This window comes from Buteo buteo, chromosome 24, assembly GCF_964188355.1.
Source record: "Buteo buteo chromosome 24, bButBut1.hap1.1, whole genome shotgun sequence".
Lineage (NCBI taxonomy): Eukaryota > Metazoa > Chordata > Aves > Accipitriformes > Accipitridae > Buteo > Buteo buteo.
The window spans coordinates 7,065,926-7,085,537 of NC_134194.1; the positions used below are offsets into that span (position 1 = coordinate 7,065,926).

Below are 19,612 nucleotides of genomic sequence, written 5' to 3' on the forward strand. Positions count from 1 at the left end.
GAAGGGTAAAAGTGAGAAAACTTGTGGGTTGAGATAAAGACAGTTTAATAGGTAAAGCAAAAGTCATGTGCACAAGCCAAGCAAAATAAGGAATTAATTCACTACTTCCCATTGGCAGGCAGGTGTTCAGCCATCTCCAGGAAAGCAGGGCTCCATCACGCGTAACGGTTACTTGGGAAGACAAACGCCCTAACTCTGAATGTCCCCCCTTCCTCCTTCCTCCCTCAGCTTTATATGCTGAGCATGATGTTGTATGCTCTGGAATATCCCTGGGGTCAGCTGTCCTGGCTGTGTCCCCTCCCAACTTCTCGTACCCCCCCAGCCTGCTCGCTGGTGGGGTGGGGTGAGAAGCAGAAAAGGCCTTGGCTCTGTGTAAGCACTGCTCAGCAATGACTAAAACATCCCTGAATTATATAATGCTCTTTCCAGCATAAATCCAAAACACAGCCCCATACTAGCTACTATGAAGAAAATTAACTACCCCAGCCAAAACCAGTACAAGCTGCTTTCAAGGGAAGGGAGGTGACCGAGGCCAGCCCAGGGAGGCAGGGCAGGCACTGGGGCTGAGCCTGGGCCAGGGCTCAGCTGTCTCTGGAGGATGTTGCAGGTAGGAGAGCAGAGCCCAGGTTCACAGGCACCGCTTCAACCCCTGGGGAAAAATTACTTGCTTTCTGCCTGCTCCCCAAGGACAAGCAGAGGCTGTTGCTCCTCAGCTTTGCATTGCGTGTTCTTCTGGTATTGGTTTGTGTGGTTTTGGTTTTTTTTTTTCCCCATCACTAAATGCTGTGTAGGGGCAGGTGCTGAGAGCAGGTTTTTGCCTCACCCTGTGTCGATCCAGCCTGCTGCCTCACTGGCAGCTGCTACCCTGCACCTTGTATTGGGCTTGTGTCTGGTTTCCTCGCTTCACTCGCAGCCCGGAGGTTTAGGACGTGAGGAAAAAAGGGACCAGATCCCCTTATGATCCTCCCTGCCATGCTGTGCAGCCTGGCTCCAGGTTCTGCTGGTGAGGGCAGAGCTCTCCGGCTGCCACCTTCACACCGGCGCAATCCGGGTGCAGAAGGGAGATGGCTCCTGGCACAGGGGACTGCTCTCCTCTCCCCCCACGCTGCAACTCGCTTAAAAGTGACTTCAGCCTCCTGGGCTGTGCTAGGCGCAGGGGGACCCCAGGGTGCAGGGAAGACTGAACAAGTGATGGGCCAGGAATGTGGCAAGGAATATATGTGATCCTGGGTGGGGGCACAGATGTTCCCTTTTTTCTTAAGATTCATTTATTTTTAACCTAGGACAGCTGTAAACTGTTCGCAAGCACTGCACTGCTAGAGTTGCTTACAAGGTTTTCTTATTCAAAAGTTTATTAGAAATAATTGGCTTGTGAGATCATTTATAAAGGAACTATCAGATATATTCAGAAAAATTAGAGCCCCTCTGACTCCAGGGTCAGCTCCTCTGCCTGCTGTTACCCACTGCTGTGGCTGTTACCGAGCATGAAGGCAAAAGCTGAAGGTGAATGTCTTATCTACAAAACTACCCTCTAGTAATCTAACAGGGCTTCAACCTACGGGGGTCAGTTAAGAAGCTGGTGGAGGTTGTTTTATTGCTTTTAATGTTCAGAGTAAGAAAGCATTAAGGGCTCATTCTTCAGCAGGGGTGAGCTCTGCACCTGCTGCTGCGTGGCTGCTGAGGGATGCCGATGAGGAAAATGGAACAGGGTTTATGGGTCTGACATAGTTGAAATAATTTTCCAGCCTGCTTTACCCATGCTCTGAGGGAACACTTTGTCTCTAGCACTGATCCTGGTGGCAGCTCAGCCCCATCTGCAGCAGGGGAAGGGTCACAATCGGTGCCTTGAGGGGCAGGGGTGCCCATTGTTAATCGCCTTGGAAAAGCAATGTAAGAGCAGAAATGAAATAGAACAAAAATAATAAAACATGAGCTGGGATGCTGAAGTCGGGACAGGCGTCCGCTGGCATCCTCTTCTACTTGCCTGCTGGGGAAAGAGTGGAGGGAATCGGTAAGATGGCTCCAGGACGTCCCACAGCCCAGGCTGCTTTTGCTCTGTCTCCATCACAACCTCCGCCTCCCCAGCGGTACTTCGGTGCTGCCCTGGCTCTTGGGGGTGGACCAGTACCTCCCCCAGCCCCCAGGGCTTTCCCCTTCCCAGTCCCACGACTGTGCTTGGACTCTCACCTTTCTCTGCACCCAGCTGGAACGCGTCCACCCCGGAGAAGATCATCTCCTCTGGGTCCACGGTGGTGGCGGCAGCCGCAACAGCCCCTGCAGAGGGAGGGCAGGACGTGGGTGATGGATACCTGGAGCTGCCCCATCGTCCCTACCCCTCTGAGGGCAGTGGGGGAGAGCCTGCATCCATGGGTGGAGCTGCGGGTTTGGGGGCAAGGGGGGGCTCATGGAAAACTGTGACTGCATGCCTTGGCTCTAGCTGCAGCTACCCAAGAAGGGCTGTGGTTTTTAGGGTCCCCTCCAGCCTTAACATGCTGGCATCAGAGGGGGGTGAGGGATGCTCTCCACCGCTTGGGCACCCTCCTCTCCTCCCTAATTGCAAGCAAAACGGGGCAGCATCCATGCACGCTGCTCATTCCTCTCCTCCATCCCCTCCCTGGTGACCTACCAGGGCAGTCCAGCTTTTTCCGAGTAGCAGTGCCCTCAATCCTGGTGCCATTTTTGTAGGAGCACCAGCAGTAGCCTGTGGCAGCATTGCACTGCTTGGGCAGGTAGTCGCCGTTCTCATCGCACTGTGGGCGGAAGCGACCCGGCTGGACACCCCCAAAATTGGCCTCCGCCTGGCACTTAGTTTGCACTAGGGCAATAAAAAACAAAGGGGAGACACCGTGAGCCCCTCGGGCCCTTCTGCCGCTTGGCAGCCTCAGCGGGAGCTTTTTAATCCAGAAGCAGTTAAATTAAATTTAAAAGGTGAACAAGCCCCATCCTGGTGACCTTTCTAAAGCTCTTGGGCTAGCCAAGGACTGAGGATTTGGTGTGCTGCTCTGGCTTTTCAGATATTTGCTCATCCCAAATGCCCTGCAGGCAACGGGCAGTGGCTCTGTGATGTCCTAAAGGTCACCACCAAGAGGTTCCCCATGGAACAAAAGGGTCCGTGACCGGTCAGGGGACAGAGGGTTCAGTTGCCTTTGGGAAGCCCCGTGCTGGCACCTCCTAGGCGGTGGCTGCTCCCAAAGGGCCAGTCCCAACCCTCCCCAGCTCAGCAGCCCCTTTCCCTGATACCTTTCTCCGCTGGGATCGCCTTAGGATCCTCCGGCTTGGGGTTCTTGGCCATTTCAAACAGCAGCCACTTGTGCATCCAGGATTCAAAGGACTGCAACAAGAGGAACCAGCGTGTTAACCAGCACAGGGGGGTGCACCATGGGGGGAGCCGTGCCACAAGCTCCACCTTGGGCCAAGGAAGGTCGTGAGCACCACCACCTTCCTTGGGGTGGGAGTAACCCAAGCCTGGCTCAAGCAGGACTTTGTTTTTCCAGGTGTGGACACCCCAGTCCCTCCCCAAAGTGGGGTGCTCCTAGAAGGGGAAGAGTAGGATGGCAGCAAGCACTGACCTTCCAGTCTGCATCAGTCATGGTCTTCTTCAGGCTCTTCAGGTTGTCCATCAGGTTGTCCTTCAGCTCCGGGAACATCTTCCTGGGGTCTGCTTGCTGCAGAATGACCACCACAGTGAGACAGGGCAAAGAAAAATGAGGGGGGGGGTTGAAGCTCTGCTTGTATCAGCCAGACAGACATTGCAGGAGGCCACGAGCTCCCACCAACTCTGAGCACCCCAAGAAACCCCAGACCAAGCCAAGAGACAACAAGCTGGAAGCAGAAGGTCCCATCGCCTCCTGCAGCTCAGGGGGCAGCTATGGGATCGGTGGGGGAGCGGGGGACCTTACCAGCAGCAGGTGCTTCACTTGGTCCTCGGTTTTGTTGCTAGGAGGGGCCATGTTCTCAAGAGAAAAGGCAAAGGGACAGCATGAGCGCAAGGGCTGGCAGCGAGCCCTGAGGGCAGCCGCCAGCAGCCAGTGCCAAGCAGCCGTGGGCATCTCTTACCATCTTGTCTGCAGAGGGGGCAAGAGGCAGGACCCTCATGGCTAAAGGCATGTCTAGATTCATCCTCATCTTGCTCACTGGCTTGGCACCTGCCGAGGAAGGAGCGACGTGAGGGGCGCTGGGTTGGGTGGTCCAGGGAGGGACCCGTCTCCTCTCCCTGGCCGCCACCACCACCCCGGCTGGTGCCCATGGGGCTACTGACTGGTGGGCAGCTTCCTCTGGAGTGCCTCCAGCTGCAGGGTCTGGGAGGTCTTGGTCAGCTTGCTGATCTGCCCGCTCTGCTGGTAGACAAAGTAGACAGTGACAGCCTGGCCGGCGATCAGCAGGGCCACCAAGATGGAAAGCGTGGAGAGGGCGGCTTTGCGGCCCCACGCAGACCTGCAGGACACGGAGAGGGAGCTCAGCCCCAGCCACCGGCAGCAGGAGACGTCCTCATACCCTGCCAGCATCACCACCCCCCAAAACACCTCCTGCAGCCCACGTCACCCCCCCGCCACCCCCCCACCACCACAAACACCCCCCCCTCCCGGGGGGTTTGCAGCCAGACAAATGCAAATTCCCCTGTCGCGGGCGGGCAGAAGTGAAATCTCAGCGTGAAGGTCGCTCCTCCGCACGGGGGGAACCGAAACCCACTGCGGGGGCGAGGGGGAGGGGAGGCCCTGGAGGGGTACCCGAGGAGCGTGTGGGCACACGGGGGCTGCGGGCAGGGCGCTGCCAGGGGATTTGGGGGTACGGCATCGCTCTGGGCATCGCCTTTTGCGGGCTGATGAAGCCACCTGAAGCCTTGCTGGTCCCGGGGGGCTGAGGACATACCCCACGGGATGCCGGATTGCACTTAATTTTTAAAATTTCGTGCAAAAAGCGAAGGTGCGGGGCACCCCGAGCGCAGAGGCCGGCCGGGCAGGTGGGCGTCGAAGCGCTGCCACGGCACTGGGATGCCAAGGGAAGGCAAAGCCAAGCACCAGGCGGCCGCCTGCCACGCTGCCAAGGCCCCCCCGGGGCCAAATCCTGCCCCGCCGGGGTGAACGGGGCACTGGTGGGGTGCGGTGGTGCCCCAGAAAGCCACCGCCTGCCTCCGCTGCCCGACGAGGGGGGGACACCCGTGGGTGCTGCCCGGCTGCCACTGCTGCTGCAGGCCATGTCCCGAGTGGGACCGGCTGGACAGATGTCTGCCTGGTGACTGATGATGGCAGAGCTCCCGGGCTTCTGATTGGCTGGAAGTGGTTTGGTGGGGGGCCCAAAGAGGTCGGGAGATGGGGGCTGGTTGGGGACGCGGGGAGTGGCCCCACAAAGCTGGGTCTGTGCCATGTCGCTGCCTGCCCCGTAGCCATCTTCTGCCCCATAGCCATCTTCTGCCCCATAGCCAACTTCTGCCCCGCCTGCCCCACAGCCACGCTGTTCCTCCATGCGGCCCGCAGCCGTGACTCCAGCCCCTCTGCCCCACAGACGCGCCATGCCCCCGTCTGCCCCATAGCTACGCTGTGAACCGGTCCACCCCATAGCCATGCCACCTCCCCATCCTTCCCCGAGATAGAGCGACCCCCCCCTCCTCAACCTCCACGGCCACCCTGTGCCCCTGCCCGCCCCACAGCCACGCTCCGGCCCCTTCCACCCCATAGCCACCCCACAGCCCCCTTGGTTCCACAGTGCCCCGCAGCCACAGCGTGACCCCACCTTCCACCCCATAGTCACTCTGAGCCCCCTCAGCCCAACTCTACCCCCTTCCACCCAACCGCCACGCAACGTCCCCTCTGCCCCACGTCCCCATCGTGTCCCCTTCGCCCTCCCCGTGGCCCCTTGACCCCACGGCCCCCATCCCCGTGGCCCCAACAGCGGCACCTCTGGGTGTCCCCAGTGTTGAGCACGCTGCTGCCGCGGTCGGAGATGAGGTCCCGCTGCTCCTCGGCCATGGCTTCGCTGTCAGCACACCGATGGGCAATGAACAGCCCCCAGTGCTGTCGCTGGAAATACCCCCCCAGGTCCCCACCCTGCCCTGCCACCTCCTGGGGGGGGGGGACAAAAAAAAAAAAAAGCCCCATTGGCTGCTGGTGCCTGCATCACCTGTTGCCAGGCAGACCTCTGTTCAGAAGGTCTCCGATCCAGAAATGATGCTGGATCCGGCCATGAGCACGGCAGACACTTCGTGGGGCATTGCTTCCCACCCCACGGCCACGGGAAGGTCACGACACCCAGCCTGGTGATACCCGCTACCATGGGCCTGGGGGGGGTCTGGTACCCCCGGCGAGGCAGGAGGTGGGATATGGGGTACAGGTACGTGGGATGTGGAGGTGGGAGGCAATGGGGGAGGAAGGAGGCAGGAGGTGGGATGCCGAGGTGGGATGCCGTGGGGAGGGCTCCCCACACCAAAGGCTAAGCAGGACCCTCCGTGGGGGCATGCTGTCAGGGTACACCCCTCTTCACTCACCTTTGCTGCCAAGGAAAAGCTGCACTTCGGCCCAAACCCCACCTCGAGGGTCACTTTGGACCCCCCCTGGGTGGGGGTTCTTGGCCAGCACCTCTCAGGCTGAGGGGGTAACAATTAAAGGACCACCAAGTGTCTTCAAGCACCTCTCCCTCTTGCAGCACACCCCTCGCCCTGCCTGCAGCAGCTTTAGGGGGGCTGAACCCCCAAAACCGAAGGAGGAGAAGCAGCTCCTCAAGGTGGGTGACCCCCAAAGCACCAGTGGGAGTGGGGCAGCATGGGTTCCCAGCCCACCCCACAGCCCTGCTAGCGCTAAGTGGGCGAGAGCAGCCATCCACCCCCATAATGCTGATTTTAGGTGATTTTACACAAAGACCCAGGGCAGCCCAGGTGTAACGTATCCCCGATGCCAGCGCTGTGCCGTGGGGCTTGGCCTTGCCGGGCACGCCGCACCCAGCACCGAGCCGACTCCAGTGTCAGGACCCAGCACAACCGAGGCCCGGGTTCAGCCAAAAGTGAAACTCCGAGCGTGAAATGAAAAGCAATCCATCCGGGCATCACTAGTTACCAGGCAAACTTCCTCATGCGGGGCCCAAGGGCCAGAAAGTGGCAAGACTGGGGTGAGCACAGGCAGGTTTCTTCACCAACTCCATCCCTTCTCCCGGGGTCAGTCCCAGAGCCATCCCGATGGCAGGGATGGCACAGCCAGTCCCTGGCAGCGCACTGGGAGAGCAGGATTAAGGAATAACCTAAAAGCATTTCTAAGGAGCGGGGCAGGGTCTCCCGGCAGATGCTGTTTCTGGAGGAGAAGCGGGCGCTGGTGGGACGATGCTCCAGCTTCCCGGGTGGGGAAATCACAGCCCCCGTGCAGGAGAAGGGCCTCGGTGCTCGGACCCCTGTCCCATCCCCAGGTTCATGCGACTCAGCTGGGAAAGTCCTGGGGGCACCCAGGGGTGCACAGACCCTCTGCCCAAGGGTGTCCATCAGCCTCACCCCAGGCCACCGGTGTCCCCAGCTCCTGCCCCCACCTGCATTTGCCCCACAGGCTATTCTGAAGACAAATAACTTATCTGCTGCTTTTTTTAGGGGATGCTACATTTAGAAACCATATCTGAGGTGTTTTAAAAAAACAAGGGGAAAAAAAAAAAAGAGGGGGGAAAAAAGAAGAAGAAAAAAAGCACATAAAACCCTTCCATAAATTTTTCAGCTCTCCCCTCGCTCTCAGCCCACGGCGGGCACTGGGGGGTTTGGGGGGACATGGGTTTTTCTTGCAGCCCCAGCCTGTGCTCAGCTGCTCACTGCAGCAAGCCCCCCACCCTGGGGCCACGCTCCAGACACATTCCGTGACCAGCCTTAGCCCTAAGGGGAACTAAGGAAAGGCTGAACAGGAACTTGAGAGCAAACCCCCCCACGACTTCATGGAGCTGGGCCCAACTCTGCAAACCACAAACACAGGCGATAAACTGGGGGGTGGGGGAGAGCCCTGCTTTCCCCCCCCAGGCAGGCTGAGCCCCCCAAGCCCCCGGCCCCAAGCCCAGCTGGGGACTGTCAGCACCAAATCAGACCTCTCTCTGCACACAGACATTTCCAATAACTTCTTCAGTACTTTCCCCCCCGGCCATGCCTTTCTGCACAGGGCTGTGGCATCTAACGTGTTTTAAGTCTGTACATTGATTTTCCTGGGAAGATGCAGACCTTTTTACAGAGCAGCTTTCAGCCTGCCTTATCCCTCTCTTTCTTCCATAGCCTGAGGCTGGCGCCCAGACCCAGCACAGGCTCATCACCACCCTGTCACCCCCGAGGCTTCGTATTTGTGTGCATTTTGTGCTGCCCATGAAAAACTTGACAAGCACCATGACAGGAGGCTGGGGAACCAGCTGTCTTTTGGGGGGGAAAAGAAGCCATCTGGAGCAAGGAGCAGTTTCAGGACTCAGCTCAGACGTGCCTGTTCTCTGGGAACCTTGACCCAAGCCGGCAAAGCAATTATTTCGGGCAGGGAGGTGGAAATAACCCTGCAGGCATTCATGTGAAGCCATTCATTACCAGCCGAGTCTTCATCTCACAGCCCGCAGATCCTGCACAGACTGACATTTGGTGAACAAACCCACATTTCTCACTGCAGCTGAGAAGACACCCTCGGCAGCACAGGATCAGCCCCAGGCAAACCCAAGGGGAACGGCCGAGCCACAGGGCTCCCCAGCAAACACAGACCCATCTCTGGGGATGCACTGCGGCCCCCGAGAAGCCCCGTGCCCTCGGTAGGACGAGCATCCCTGCCAGGGAGACACAGGGTGGGCAGCCACACATCTCCTACCCATGCAGCCGGAGGCAGGGAGCCATCACCCAGCTGCAGGGGGTTTGCAGGTGACGCGGTTCCTCGCCAAATCACACAAGACAGGCCAGCTGGGTAGGGGCAGGGACTGGCAAGAGCCATGAAACCCATCCACACCACTCAGCCAGGAGAGACTTTCCCTCCATACAGACCTGGGATGTGTGCCAGGCAGTCTGCTCCATGTAGCGACCTGCCTGGCTCTCCGGTTTCTCTTCCTCATTCACCATTTCTTCCCTCGGGGGGTTTACACCAACACGGGAAGTTGTTTCAAAGACGTCAGATCAGCTAAGAAATAAAAGCTATTTTTGCCATTAATTGTACAGCAAGGTCAGGGAACAAACACTCTGCCCACGGCACAGCAAGGGCAGCAAGTGGCATGGGGCTTACAGCAGCTCAGCCTTGACAGCCCTGCACACCCAGCAGAACTCCTGCTCCCAAAGATTAAGGGCTAATAAAGCAAATCCACCTTCCTGCGCTGGGCAAAGCTCCTGCCACCTGTGCAAGCCCCAGAAAACCTCCCCAGGGGAGGACAGACCAAGCAGGGCAGTAGGTCTGTGTTCCTCCTGCCTCAGGTTAGACACGAAGGTCCCAGCTGGTGCTTCAGCAACCTCCTCTCCACAGCCGAGCGAGACCAATGTCACCGCAAGGCTCATTGCCACCGGGTGCCAGCCAGGTCCGTGCTGCCCGGAGATCAGCCCGACACTGCTACACAGGGAGAACCCACCAGCTGGATAAAAAGCCGCTTCCCTTCTCGTGCCCTCGGAGCGGTACTGAGCAGACACCTTCCCACTGCCACATCTGCCCTTAAACACTGCAGGGCTAAACTTTCCTGCACCAGGCAGGCTGTGCTCTGCCTTGGTGGGCAGCAGAAGGGAGACGGAATGGAGCAGAAAACATCACAAACTGCACCCGAAAGAGATGAGCCCTGTCTGGTAAATTTGTACCACTGCAAAGGTCCTGCGTTGGATTTTATGTTCCTTGTAGAGCTCTCGCCAAATGTACCCTGTGAAGTAGCCACATGAATGTCACCTGGGACAAAGTAACACATACCAGAACAGCAACAGGTTTCACTTTATCTACCAGTATATTAATAAAATAAAATTTAAAATAAAACCAAAACAAACTGATGAGCTGTTAGTAACATGCCACACCTTCACCTCCTGCAAACAGCATCCTGCTCTGCTGCAGTCCTCTGCCCTTTTCCCTCCTCAGTTCAGCTCCATGCTGGCTGAGCCACCGCTGGTTTCATTTTTTCAGCACCTTCTCTTCACAGAGTTTAAAGAACACTTTAACTACAGGAAAACTGTGATTTGAACAGCAAATAGTGCACTTCTAAGACAGTAAGGGAAGTTTATTCTAAAGTTTTCCATGGCCACATATAAAATTGCAAATAAAACACTATGGCTGCGCCAAGGGAAATGCTGGCTTAGGAACATCTGTCCAGGCAGAGATTTTTTCCACAGAAAGGGGAAGTCATGTATTAAGCAACGGTTTGCAGAAAACCCAGCAGTAGTTAGCTTGCTCACGAGCCCAGCTTTCCACAGCAAGGACACCTCCAAGAGATCATGACTCACTTTGAAACCACAAGCACCCAAGTAGTTTTCACTATTTAGATCGAGAGGCACCATGGCTTCAGATCAGACAGCCTGGTTTCCTCCTCTGTGAAACTCATCCCCTTGTACTGTGCAAGAGCTAGGGCTTGACAACTGAAGACCAAGCTTGACAGAAGCAACATCTCCTGGATCCAGTCCAGGCTAAGTAACTTTACCAGAACAGAGACTGCTTTGAGAGCAGAGCACCTCCAACACCACCATCAGCCAAAGCGTCCTTTCCCATGAGGGGAGGGAGGCTCAGGAGCAGGCAGGTAAAGGAATCCCCCGTAAAGTGTTTTAAGATGCAAAGAGCCCCCGTGAAAGCGGTGAGGGTCTCAAGCCTCAGGATCTGGAGGCAGACCTTGTCCAGGACCCCAGGACATCAGAACACCACCTTCCAGCTTCATTTTACAGGCCACACCACATCACGTATAGGACTACTATTTGCCATGTAACTGTGCTAAGAACCCTAAGGTTTTTCAACCCATTCTGATAAATAACCATCACTTAAACCTGACCGCAAGTATTCCTGGGCAAACACTTTACCAGCTCCAGATGAGCTCACTCGCTCATTGCCAAGAGTTCCACTAAACAAGAGAAAGCACTATGAGTTGTAGCCGACTGCAATAAACTCCTACCTATCTATCGCAGGATAGCGCAAGACAGACCCATGTACAAACAGGCACTGCACTGTATGAGGGCTGACATCACCACTGCACAGGAGGAACTTTAACAATTTCATCTCTCTCTCTCAAGCTGTAGAAGCCACAGCTATTTTAACCACGAGCATACAGAACCCACCTAACTTAAACTACACTTCTCAAGCATTGTATGCCCATGAATCTCATCTTGGTCTAATATCTTGTTACAGCCGAGGAAGCAGCAGGAACAGGAGCGACTTCAAAGCCTGGAGAGCTAGGAAGAGGAACACTGGCAAAGGTGGAAACAGGTACTTATTCCAGGTGATGGCAGCACATTCCGTGGAGGGCAAACACCAGTGCGGGAAGCAGGGCATGATTAAGAAGCGAGGAGTCATTTTTCTTAAATACCTCTGGAAGTATAAATACATAAACAGAGCAGCTGAGGGAGCTGTAATTCCAGTGCTTTTAGAAGCTTTTCCCGTGTAATTCAAAAGCACCTCTGCTGCAGCAGTACTAACCCCAACACAAACCAGAAGCCCAGCTTGAAATCATAAGCCACTGGTGGATGTAATTAAACTAAAGCCACTCAACTTCTGAGCATACCTCAGTAAGAAAACACACAGCTGAGAAGAGGTTTAAAAGAGAGCTTTAATAACGAAAGCTGCAGCATTGTTTACAGACGACGTCCACGGCGACCACCCTTTCTGCGAGTACTGTCAGAGGGGATGGGGGTGACATCCTCTGCGGGGAGAAGAAAACCCAAAACCACGCAGTTACTTTCCAGAGATACCCCAAGAAACCAACCGGGCACAGCCACCCAACCCCAGCAGTCACCCCAAGATCCCATGGCGGCACCTCAGTAGTCAGTCACCACAGGAGCCACGCACAGGCAGAAGAAACACTCCACGGGAGTGCAGATATTCGTGAACTCGCTGAGGGCTGGGTACCCAGTGATTTAATGCTTAGGAAGCAAAAATCCCCATCTCCCATCCCACTTAAACCAAGCAGCCACAGCATTTCCGAAGAAACAGAGGGTGTTTGATGTATCTTTCAGACCAGCCAGCACCACTGCTTCTTGTGACTCCCCTACAAAGTTTGGGACTGTCTCTCAAACAGTTGGAGGAATTCCATCATTACTGAGTCACACTCTTAAACCGAGACCAACACGGTATTTCTAGGCGACTCAACAGCTCTGGCACAAACGCTGTTATGTCAGAGGAGCATCAGCATCCTGCTGTGCAGCTGGGGTTTATCGTGCAGACAGAAACTTGGTTTCTCAAGTCTGTTTATGCCACCTCCTGGTGAATTGTCAATTTAAGAATCTGTTTAAATTAAATCACACCTTCAGTGCGATCTGACAGAGGCCAAGAAAAACATGGTTTTGTTTTTCTGTTTTGTTTTTCTTTTTTTTTCTCTCCAAAGTAACAAGGCTCTGTGCTGATATACCATGACATACACATCTAGCTATCACTTTCTCCATCACTCACCAATGCGGCCGATCTTCATTCCAGATCGGGCCAGAGCTCTCAGTGCTGACTGAGCACCAGGTCCAGGAGTCTTGGTCCTGGAGGAGACAGTCAGAACCAATAATCCCTTAAGCGATTTAGGAGTTGAACACAGTTCACAAACAACTGATAATGTTAAAATCACAGTTTCCCCAGCCCAAAACATCCAGATACCAGAACTCACCCTCCTCCTGTCCCCAGACCCAAAGCATTCACAATCAGCCACCAGACAGGCACTTCACTGTCATTCCAAGCTAACACATCTCCAAGTTTGACAGCACCTCCCCATCCACCACCAGCTAAATAAGAGCATACCCTAACTCCAGTCAACTGAAGATGCCCATTCAGAATGAGTTCCAGATTCTCAGTGAGAGATGACAACAGCCAGTCACCATACAAAGTGACAGACATCCTTTAGGTCAAGTTTAAAGCCAATTTCACAGGGTGCATCTACCTTACCAACTGAGGCAGTGCCAAGAAGGGATGTGGTGCAATCTGGCACGGATCCGAGACCAGACACATCCTGTGGCAACGCTGAGCCCAGCCCCTCCAACATACCTATTTCCACCGGTAGCACGCAGCTTGATGTGCAGGGCAGTGATGCCCAGTTCCTTGCACCTCTGGGCAACATCCTGGGCTGCCAGCATAGCTGCGTAGGGAGAAGACTCATCTCTGTCTGCCTTCACCTTCATGCCACCAGTCACACGGCAGATGGTTTCCCTACAAAAGGGAAAGGGGACATTCAGAAAAAAGCCCTTCCTCTTTCTTTCCCACAAACCAGCTTCTGGGTACAGACAGAACCAGGTATTTTGAGTGTTACAGGATGAATAAGCTGCCATCCAGTACCTTGAGCACAACATTCATCACAGAGGAGCACACCAAGCCATCTGGCCTATGTTCATGTATGCACACAATCTTATCTTACAGCTCAACAGAAGCTCAAGGATTTTGTTGGAACCCCTAGCCAAATTTGATTTCTGTTTTCAAAATGAAAGGAGCCAGGTACTGCAAGGAGGTGACTGGCATTCAATACTCACTTGCCAGAGAGATCAGTCACATGGACAAAAGTATCATTGAAGGAAGCAAAGATATGGCAGACGCCGAACACGTTTTCTCCTTCAGCAACCTGAGGTCCCAAGCTGATGACCTGTTCTTCCTTCTTCTCCTTGCCCTTACGAGGTGCCATTTCTGAACAACAACCAAAGTATGAGTGATGGTGGATTTTTCAGCATTCTCTTACAGGATTTTAGGAAATTCCCTGCTACTGCAACCTTTTACCAAGCAAGATAAATGAGTTACCGTTGGCAAAACACAGGTAGTAATTTTGGGGTACAAGTGGACTTCTTATAAAACCCAAGATTCCGAGCTTTCCTGGGTGCTGGCAGGCAGGTCACCACCCACAACTGTTTAGTGGGGTCTCTCCTGCAGCACTTCACAGTAGAAGCTACCTAAGCTATGCTTCATGGCAGCTGTTGTCCCCAGGCACTGCTGCAGCACAGGGAGCCCCTTTCCTTGATAACCAACAATGCTAAGAGCTTCTCCTTGCTTGTTTATATGACTTTATGGAAAGAAAATACCTGGCCAAACAATTATTAAAGACCCGGGTACTGTCACAAAGCTCTGACTCTGCAGACCTTTCAAATACTAGCTTGGGTTCTTCCTTGTTATTGGTCTCCTAACCACATCCTTGGGACTAGCCCAAGTAAGTCTTCTGCCTCTGAAGCCTACAGCCAGCCATGGAAGGTGGCAGACATGGCAGTCAGCAGTGCTTGGTTAGGTGGCTGGGGATCCCCTGCAACTGCTCCGGAGCACAGGAAGTAGGTTCCCTATTGCCCTCTCCTGCCAAATACCAGCTACAACTGGCACCTTGGAGAAGTCTAGTGACTTCATTAAGGAAATCAACCCAAGCACAACGTACTTGCACCCACAGGCCTCAGCCCAACGGTCCCCTCCACAGAAAACAGCCCTGAGCACCGACTGTTAAATCAAGGCCTACATGGCCACTCTGACAGCCACGTCCCCTTCCTGACAGCCAGCGAAAGGCTCCACGGACACTACCGTCCCCAGCTGGGGTCCATAAAGCCTAGCGATACCCACAGGACAGACAGAGCAAACACCGAGCCCTGGGCGCTGTTACGGCCGATACTGACCTCGGAGCAACGAGCCCGCTGCTCTTCAGCGCTCACCTGAAGCCGCACTGGACACAGCCCCGGCCGCTCAGGGGCCAGCGGGCGGGAGGACGCCCGCAGCTGCCTCCCGCAGACTCGGCCGAGCACAGAGCCGCGGCCCTGCCTCCTCCCTCCTCAGCCCCCAGCCGTGAGCGCCGGCCCTTCCCCGGGTGCCCAGCTACGCCAGCCCCCGGCTCGCCTGCGGCCTAGCGCTCCGCTCCGCCGGGCGCGCCTCCCCCGCGCCGGCCGCGCTGCCCCGCGGAGCCCCGGGCCCGAGGAGGCGGACGGCGGGCGGAGAGGCAGCGGCGAGGCGCGGGCGGGCGGATGGCAACGGATGCGCGGCAGCCCCACACTCACCTGCGCGTCTCCTCCGGCGGCCGCCGCTGGAAAGGAAGCGGCAGGGTCAGGGGGCGGAGGTCACCGCCGCTCACCCGGAAGTGGTGACGGGAGGCGGCCGAGTGCCGCGGTGGGAAGCGGCGTTTCCCTGATCGCAGGGCGGGATTCTACCCCGATCCCGATTCCGATCCCGCCACGTCGGCCGCCGCCGCGAAACCGTGAAGGGCGCTCCCGAGGGCAAGCCGGGCCCACCTCCCCAAGATGGCGCGGCCGCCTCCCCCTCCCCGCGTCCCTTCCCAAGATGGCGGCGCCCTCCTCCCCAGGGTCCCCCCAAGATGGCGGCGGCCGCTTGCTGAGGGTCCCTCCCCAAGATGGCGGCGGGTGCGCGGTTGCCTATTTCTGCCCTTGACGGACCCGTGCTGGGAGGGCGCTGGAAAGGCAGGCCCGAATCGGTTTAAAAACCAGCGAGAGGAAAATCGGTGTAATGCCAGCACGCTGACCGCTTCCTCCTGGCCGGGCAGCTGCAGTCGGTGCTGTCTGGGCTCAGCTAGAGCCGGACTGGGGCACAGGCCTTTCCCCCTCACTCCACCGTCGGGCGGCTGAGCACAGCGAGGTGTCGTGGGGGTCCAGGCAGCTGCTTCTCCCTGCCCTGAGCTCAGGTGGGAGTCCTGACTGCCAGGAGGTGTTTGGGAATTTACCCCTAAGGGGATGTACATGGTGGTTTTAATATCTGGAAGTCTGGTGTATTTTCTCTTAAGGAGCTAACGGGAGAGATTTCAGTACAGGTAATTCTCTGTTGGGAACTCGGGCGGCTGATGTGAGTGGTGTTGACTTTGCAGCTGCGAGCGCTGGTGCAAGGACTGCCTCCCACAGCAATTATTGGGGGAGATTTCTTCCACCTCTACAGCAAACAGAGTGTAAATTTGTAAAGTTTTACGTTAAGGTGGTCCAGCCAGTGAATATTTTCTGGTTCCAAGTGATCTAAAAAGCGCTCAGGAGAGTAAGGATGGGAAACGTCAAAGACCTTTGAAAAAAGGCAGATTGAACCTGATTTCATAGCGCTTGCGATACACTTCCTGGGCCTGATCCTGCCCTGCTTCCAGATGCCCGTGCCGGGCACTGAGCTGCCTCCAGCGCTTAGTCCTCTGGGGAAGCAGAGAGCTCGGAGCCAGGCAGGACTGGGTTGTGAGTGACAGACTGTGAGCCCACCCATGGGTGCCTACATGGGGAAGGCTGACAGGCCTTCAGATCTGCACCCAGGAGTTGTGTTCAGAGCTGGTCCGACCGGAGGAGAAGCAGATGTACGAGGGAGGCTCCTTATAATGGCCCCACTAGGGAGATTGCATGGTCCAAAGGCCTGAGAACACATCTGTGGGGAGGGTCGAGCACGTCTGTCCGACTGACAGCATTTGCTGCTGGCCCGTGGGAAACTTCTGACTCCTTTCTCGCGCTCATCAGCTCCGCAGTTCTGGGGTGCTGCGTGTTTTTAGGGGAGCATCCACATGCCCGGCAAGGCTGATGTCTTTCAGAGTACCTTTTCCTTTCTCTGGCCAAGCATCCCAGGTCCCTCCAGGATGCAAACCCCTCAGCTGCCACCAGGGAGAAGAGGTTTGGTCCGTAAGGCTCCCTGCTTCTCTACACTCTCCTGTGCTGAGCTTCTTCCCCAGGAAAGCTCTCTGTGCTCACGGGTGCCACCGTAACACTTGCCTCGACACTGTGGGCCACTCGTGCCCGCTCCTCCCTTTGTCAGCAGTTTGCCATTGCGTCAGGGATCTTCCTGTTTAAATATTGAAGGAGAGGCTTTTAAAATATACATTGGCGGGACTGCTGTAATTCCAGCCGGGGGCTCCAGTGACACTGGCCGTGGCCTGATTTGAAGGAAGGGGGGAAGGAAGGAGCTAGCTGCAGTCAAGCACTGCAGAGGTCAGCCTGCGTCAGACCACGTGTGTGGTGGTGGCTGCAGGTGACCGGTCTGAGAAGGAGCCATGGGGACAGTGAAGGGTGCGCAGGCAGCCTGAGCCAGGCAGGGTGGGTTCCTCCCCAGGGAGCCACGCATGCAGGGCAGGCTGCGACGATCCTCCGCGAGGCTTGCACCAGCCTACAGATGTTCCCCTGGAACAGATGCAAGCCAGAGGCAAGGAAACGGGCAAGCCTCCACTTATGGGGTAACAGGCTGAAATAACCAGATGAGCTTCTAAAAAAAAAAAAACAACGCCAACCCAGCAGTTCAAAATCCAATGCTGCCCTCAGCCCAAAAGCATCCGGGAGGCAGGCTGCTCCCAGTCCCTCCAGGCTCTGTGCGGGATGGGGCTTTCTCCACTCCCTAGGAAAAATTCTTTCCTTTTGCTTTGCCCTGCACCAGTCTTGGCATGTCTGCAAGGGAACTGCCTGCCCTGCAAAATGTTCCTGGGGCTCAAATGCCAGCACTGTCCAGGCTGTCTTAGCTGCTGAGGACAGCACTGAGGATCTTCCCAGTCTGGGATGAGCAAGAAGGGAGGCACTCAGCAGGGGCTGCAAGGATTGCATCCTCCAGCCTGGCGGGGAAGGATGGGAAGGATGCTCAGGCCACGGTGGGGTCAGTGCCAGAGATGATGTGTATTTGCTTTGAGAAATCCCCCAGATTTAGTTCCTTAATGGGTAATTAACATTCCAGATGCTCCTTGGTAATAGCCTCTCCAGCCCATGGGAAACCCACAGACACAGTGACGCTGCAGGCGGATTTCGTAAGTCAGCCGGTGACTAAACAAAAAGGGAGCCTGAGAGCCAAAGCAAATGGAAACACTGCTCTCGACCTCTTCTCCTGCCTGGGCTTTGGCCCTGGTGTAAACTGGTCCTGGCTGAGAGGGGTCAGTGGGAAGCGACTGGCCTGACCTGCAAAGGTCCCGGCTCCGGGCTTCCCGCAAGCAGGAAATTTTGGTGCTCGAATGTCACTGTTTCGGTGGCTGCATCTTGTTCCCATTAGCCACCAGACCAATGGCCTTACTGGTGGCCTTGAAACAGAGACTGGAGCTGGAAGAGGACAAAACTGTCCCCAGAGGCTGAACCCTTGCTTTCTGCCTGGTACAGAGCAGAGTCTGCAGTTGGGGCTCTCAGACAACTCCAGGCCCCTCAAAATGGCATCTTTCCTCTATAGCCCCGGCAAAGAGAAATTCGGGGCCCCGAATGCAGCCATTCACAGGTACAAAAAAAAAAAAAAAAAAAAAAGCAAGGTTTTCCGTTTGCTTTTAAGGCCGTTTTTAGTTTCAGAAAGGCAGTTTGTGCATGCACACATGTAAAATGATGTGTCAGAAACAGGCGTAAGAAGATTAAAAAAGAAATCTCCAACGCTGAAGTTAAAGCACTTAAGGAATTGGCAGAGACTTCAAGAGCTGGTTTCTGGTCCTAATGAAGTCGGTGGAAGTGCTGCCACGGACTTCAAGGGGACCATAATTTGGCTGTAACTCAGTAGGGAGCTGAAAGTGTTGATTAATAAATTGGAGACAATGCGGAGGAAAGCCGCTGAACTTCTTTCCGACAGATGTGCTGAAGAAGAGCCTGGAAGTTAGAAGCATGCAGGAAAGGAACTGGTTTCCTTTGTGTTTGCAAACAGAAGATAGGCAAAAAAAAAAAGCTACCTGATACTCATGTAAAATGGTAGAGCTGGTATTAATAAATACCAATGCCTTTCTGAGCAGCCTTCTGTTTCCAGTGAGTAGGTCATTCTTTTAGAAAAAATGTATAAGCAAATGCCAGACCAAGAATTCAACAAATTCCTTTTTCTCAGAAGTAATTATTCAGTGGAAAAGTTTACCGCTGGAGATTGTGGATTCTGCAGATTGTCCTCGGAGTTTGGTGCGTGCCTTTGATTACTCATTGCTGGCTTTTTGTTCAATGATTTGTGCATGAATCTCCCCTGCTAAAGCTCTGACGGAGGTTAGCATGGCCTCAGAAAGCTGTTCCCGGTGGAGATACATTTTCAGGCTGAGTTTGCAAATCATTTAAGGCTGAAAAAAAAAATCCCTTTAATACCCTTTACAGCAGTTCACAGTTGAAAAACTTCCTGTTTGTCCCTTTTTTGTTTTCTGAGCTTTCACTAACTTTGGCTATGCAAGACATTCAGAGATCTTCAGAGAAAAGGCTTGTGAGGGAACTGAAATGTTTAAGGATAAGAAGTCTTTGACTTCAATGAATGCTTCAGAGTGCGTTAGAAAATTTGCAGCCATAATTGTCTGCAATTCTTTGTGTCTCCTTCCCTACGACTTCCTTTCTTCTTTTCTTTTTGTTTGTTTATCTGCCTGTTTCATTTGATTGAAATTGCTTCCTCGCCTCCCGTTAAGTCGGAAGCTCTCCCAGAGCAGGCTGCCAAAACCAAACCCAACAGACCTTCTGCCGCACCTCATCCGGGTGGGCTGGACACGAAACCTGGCGGGGTCTTCTTCGTGCACTGCATCCCTTCTCACGCAGGCGGTGAGACGGGCCCGGGCGGCTCTTGCTGGCGATTAACGTGGGCTCCCTTCTCCTGGACCGGAGCGTGTCTCCGCATGCCAGCAGAGCCCCCGTCAGCCTCCACGAGGAGGGCAG

At 55.2% G+C, this 19,612-nt stretch overlaps 2 protein-coding genes across 5 annotated transcripts; both read right to left on the reverse strand.

The window, feature by feature from the left end:
* Positions 1-28: 28 nt before the first annotated feature.
* Positions 29-6,103, reverse strand: CD74 (CD74 molecule). Of its 4 annotated transcripts, none has more exons than XM_075056584.1 (9): positions 5,896-6,103; positions 4,259-4,434; positions 4,057-4,145; positions 3,900-3,953; positions 3,570-3,665; positions 3,241-3,331; positions 2,627-2,815; positions 2,188-2,274; positions 29-1,984 (listed from the first exon to the last, which is right to left on the reverse strand). In XM_075056584.1, exons 1-9 carry the CDS (start codon positions 6,093-6,095, stop codon positions 1,977-1,979), a joined length of 990 nt encoding a protein of 329 aa, XP_074912685.1. In that variant the 5' UTR covers positions 6,096-6,103; the 3' UTR covers positions 29-1,976. The 4 variants fall into 4 exon arrangements, with proteins under 4 accessions (XP_074912685.1, XP_074912684.1, XP_074912687.1 ...); XM_075056583.1 differs by having other exon boundaries at positions 29-1,987; XM_075056586.1 differs by lacking the exon at positions 2,627-2,815.
* A 5,568-nt stretch (positions 6,104-11,671) lies between these two features.
* Positions 11,672-15,293, reverse strand: RPS14 (ribosomal protein S14). The gene is made up of 5 exons (XM_075056587.1): positions 15,074-15,293; positions 13,586-13,736; positions 13,107-13,268; positions 12,531-12,607; positions 11,672-11,784 (listed from the first exon to the last, which is right to left on the reverse strand). The coding sequence occupies exons 2-5, from the start codon at positions 13,732-13,734 to the stop codon at positions 11,717-11,719; spliced, it is 456 nt and encodes a 151-aa protein (XP_074912688.1). The 5' UTR covers positions 13,735-13,736; positions 15,074-15,293; the 3' UTR covers positions 11,672-11,716.
* Between the last annotated feature and the right edge of the window lie 4,319 nt (positions 15,294-19,612).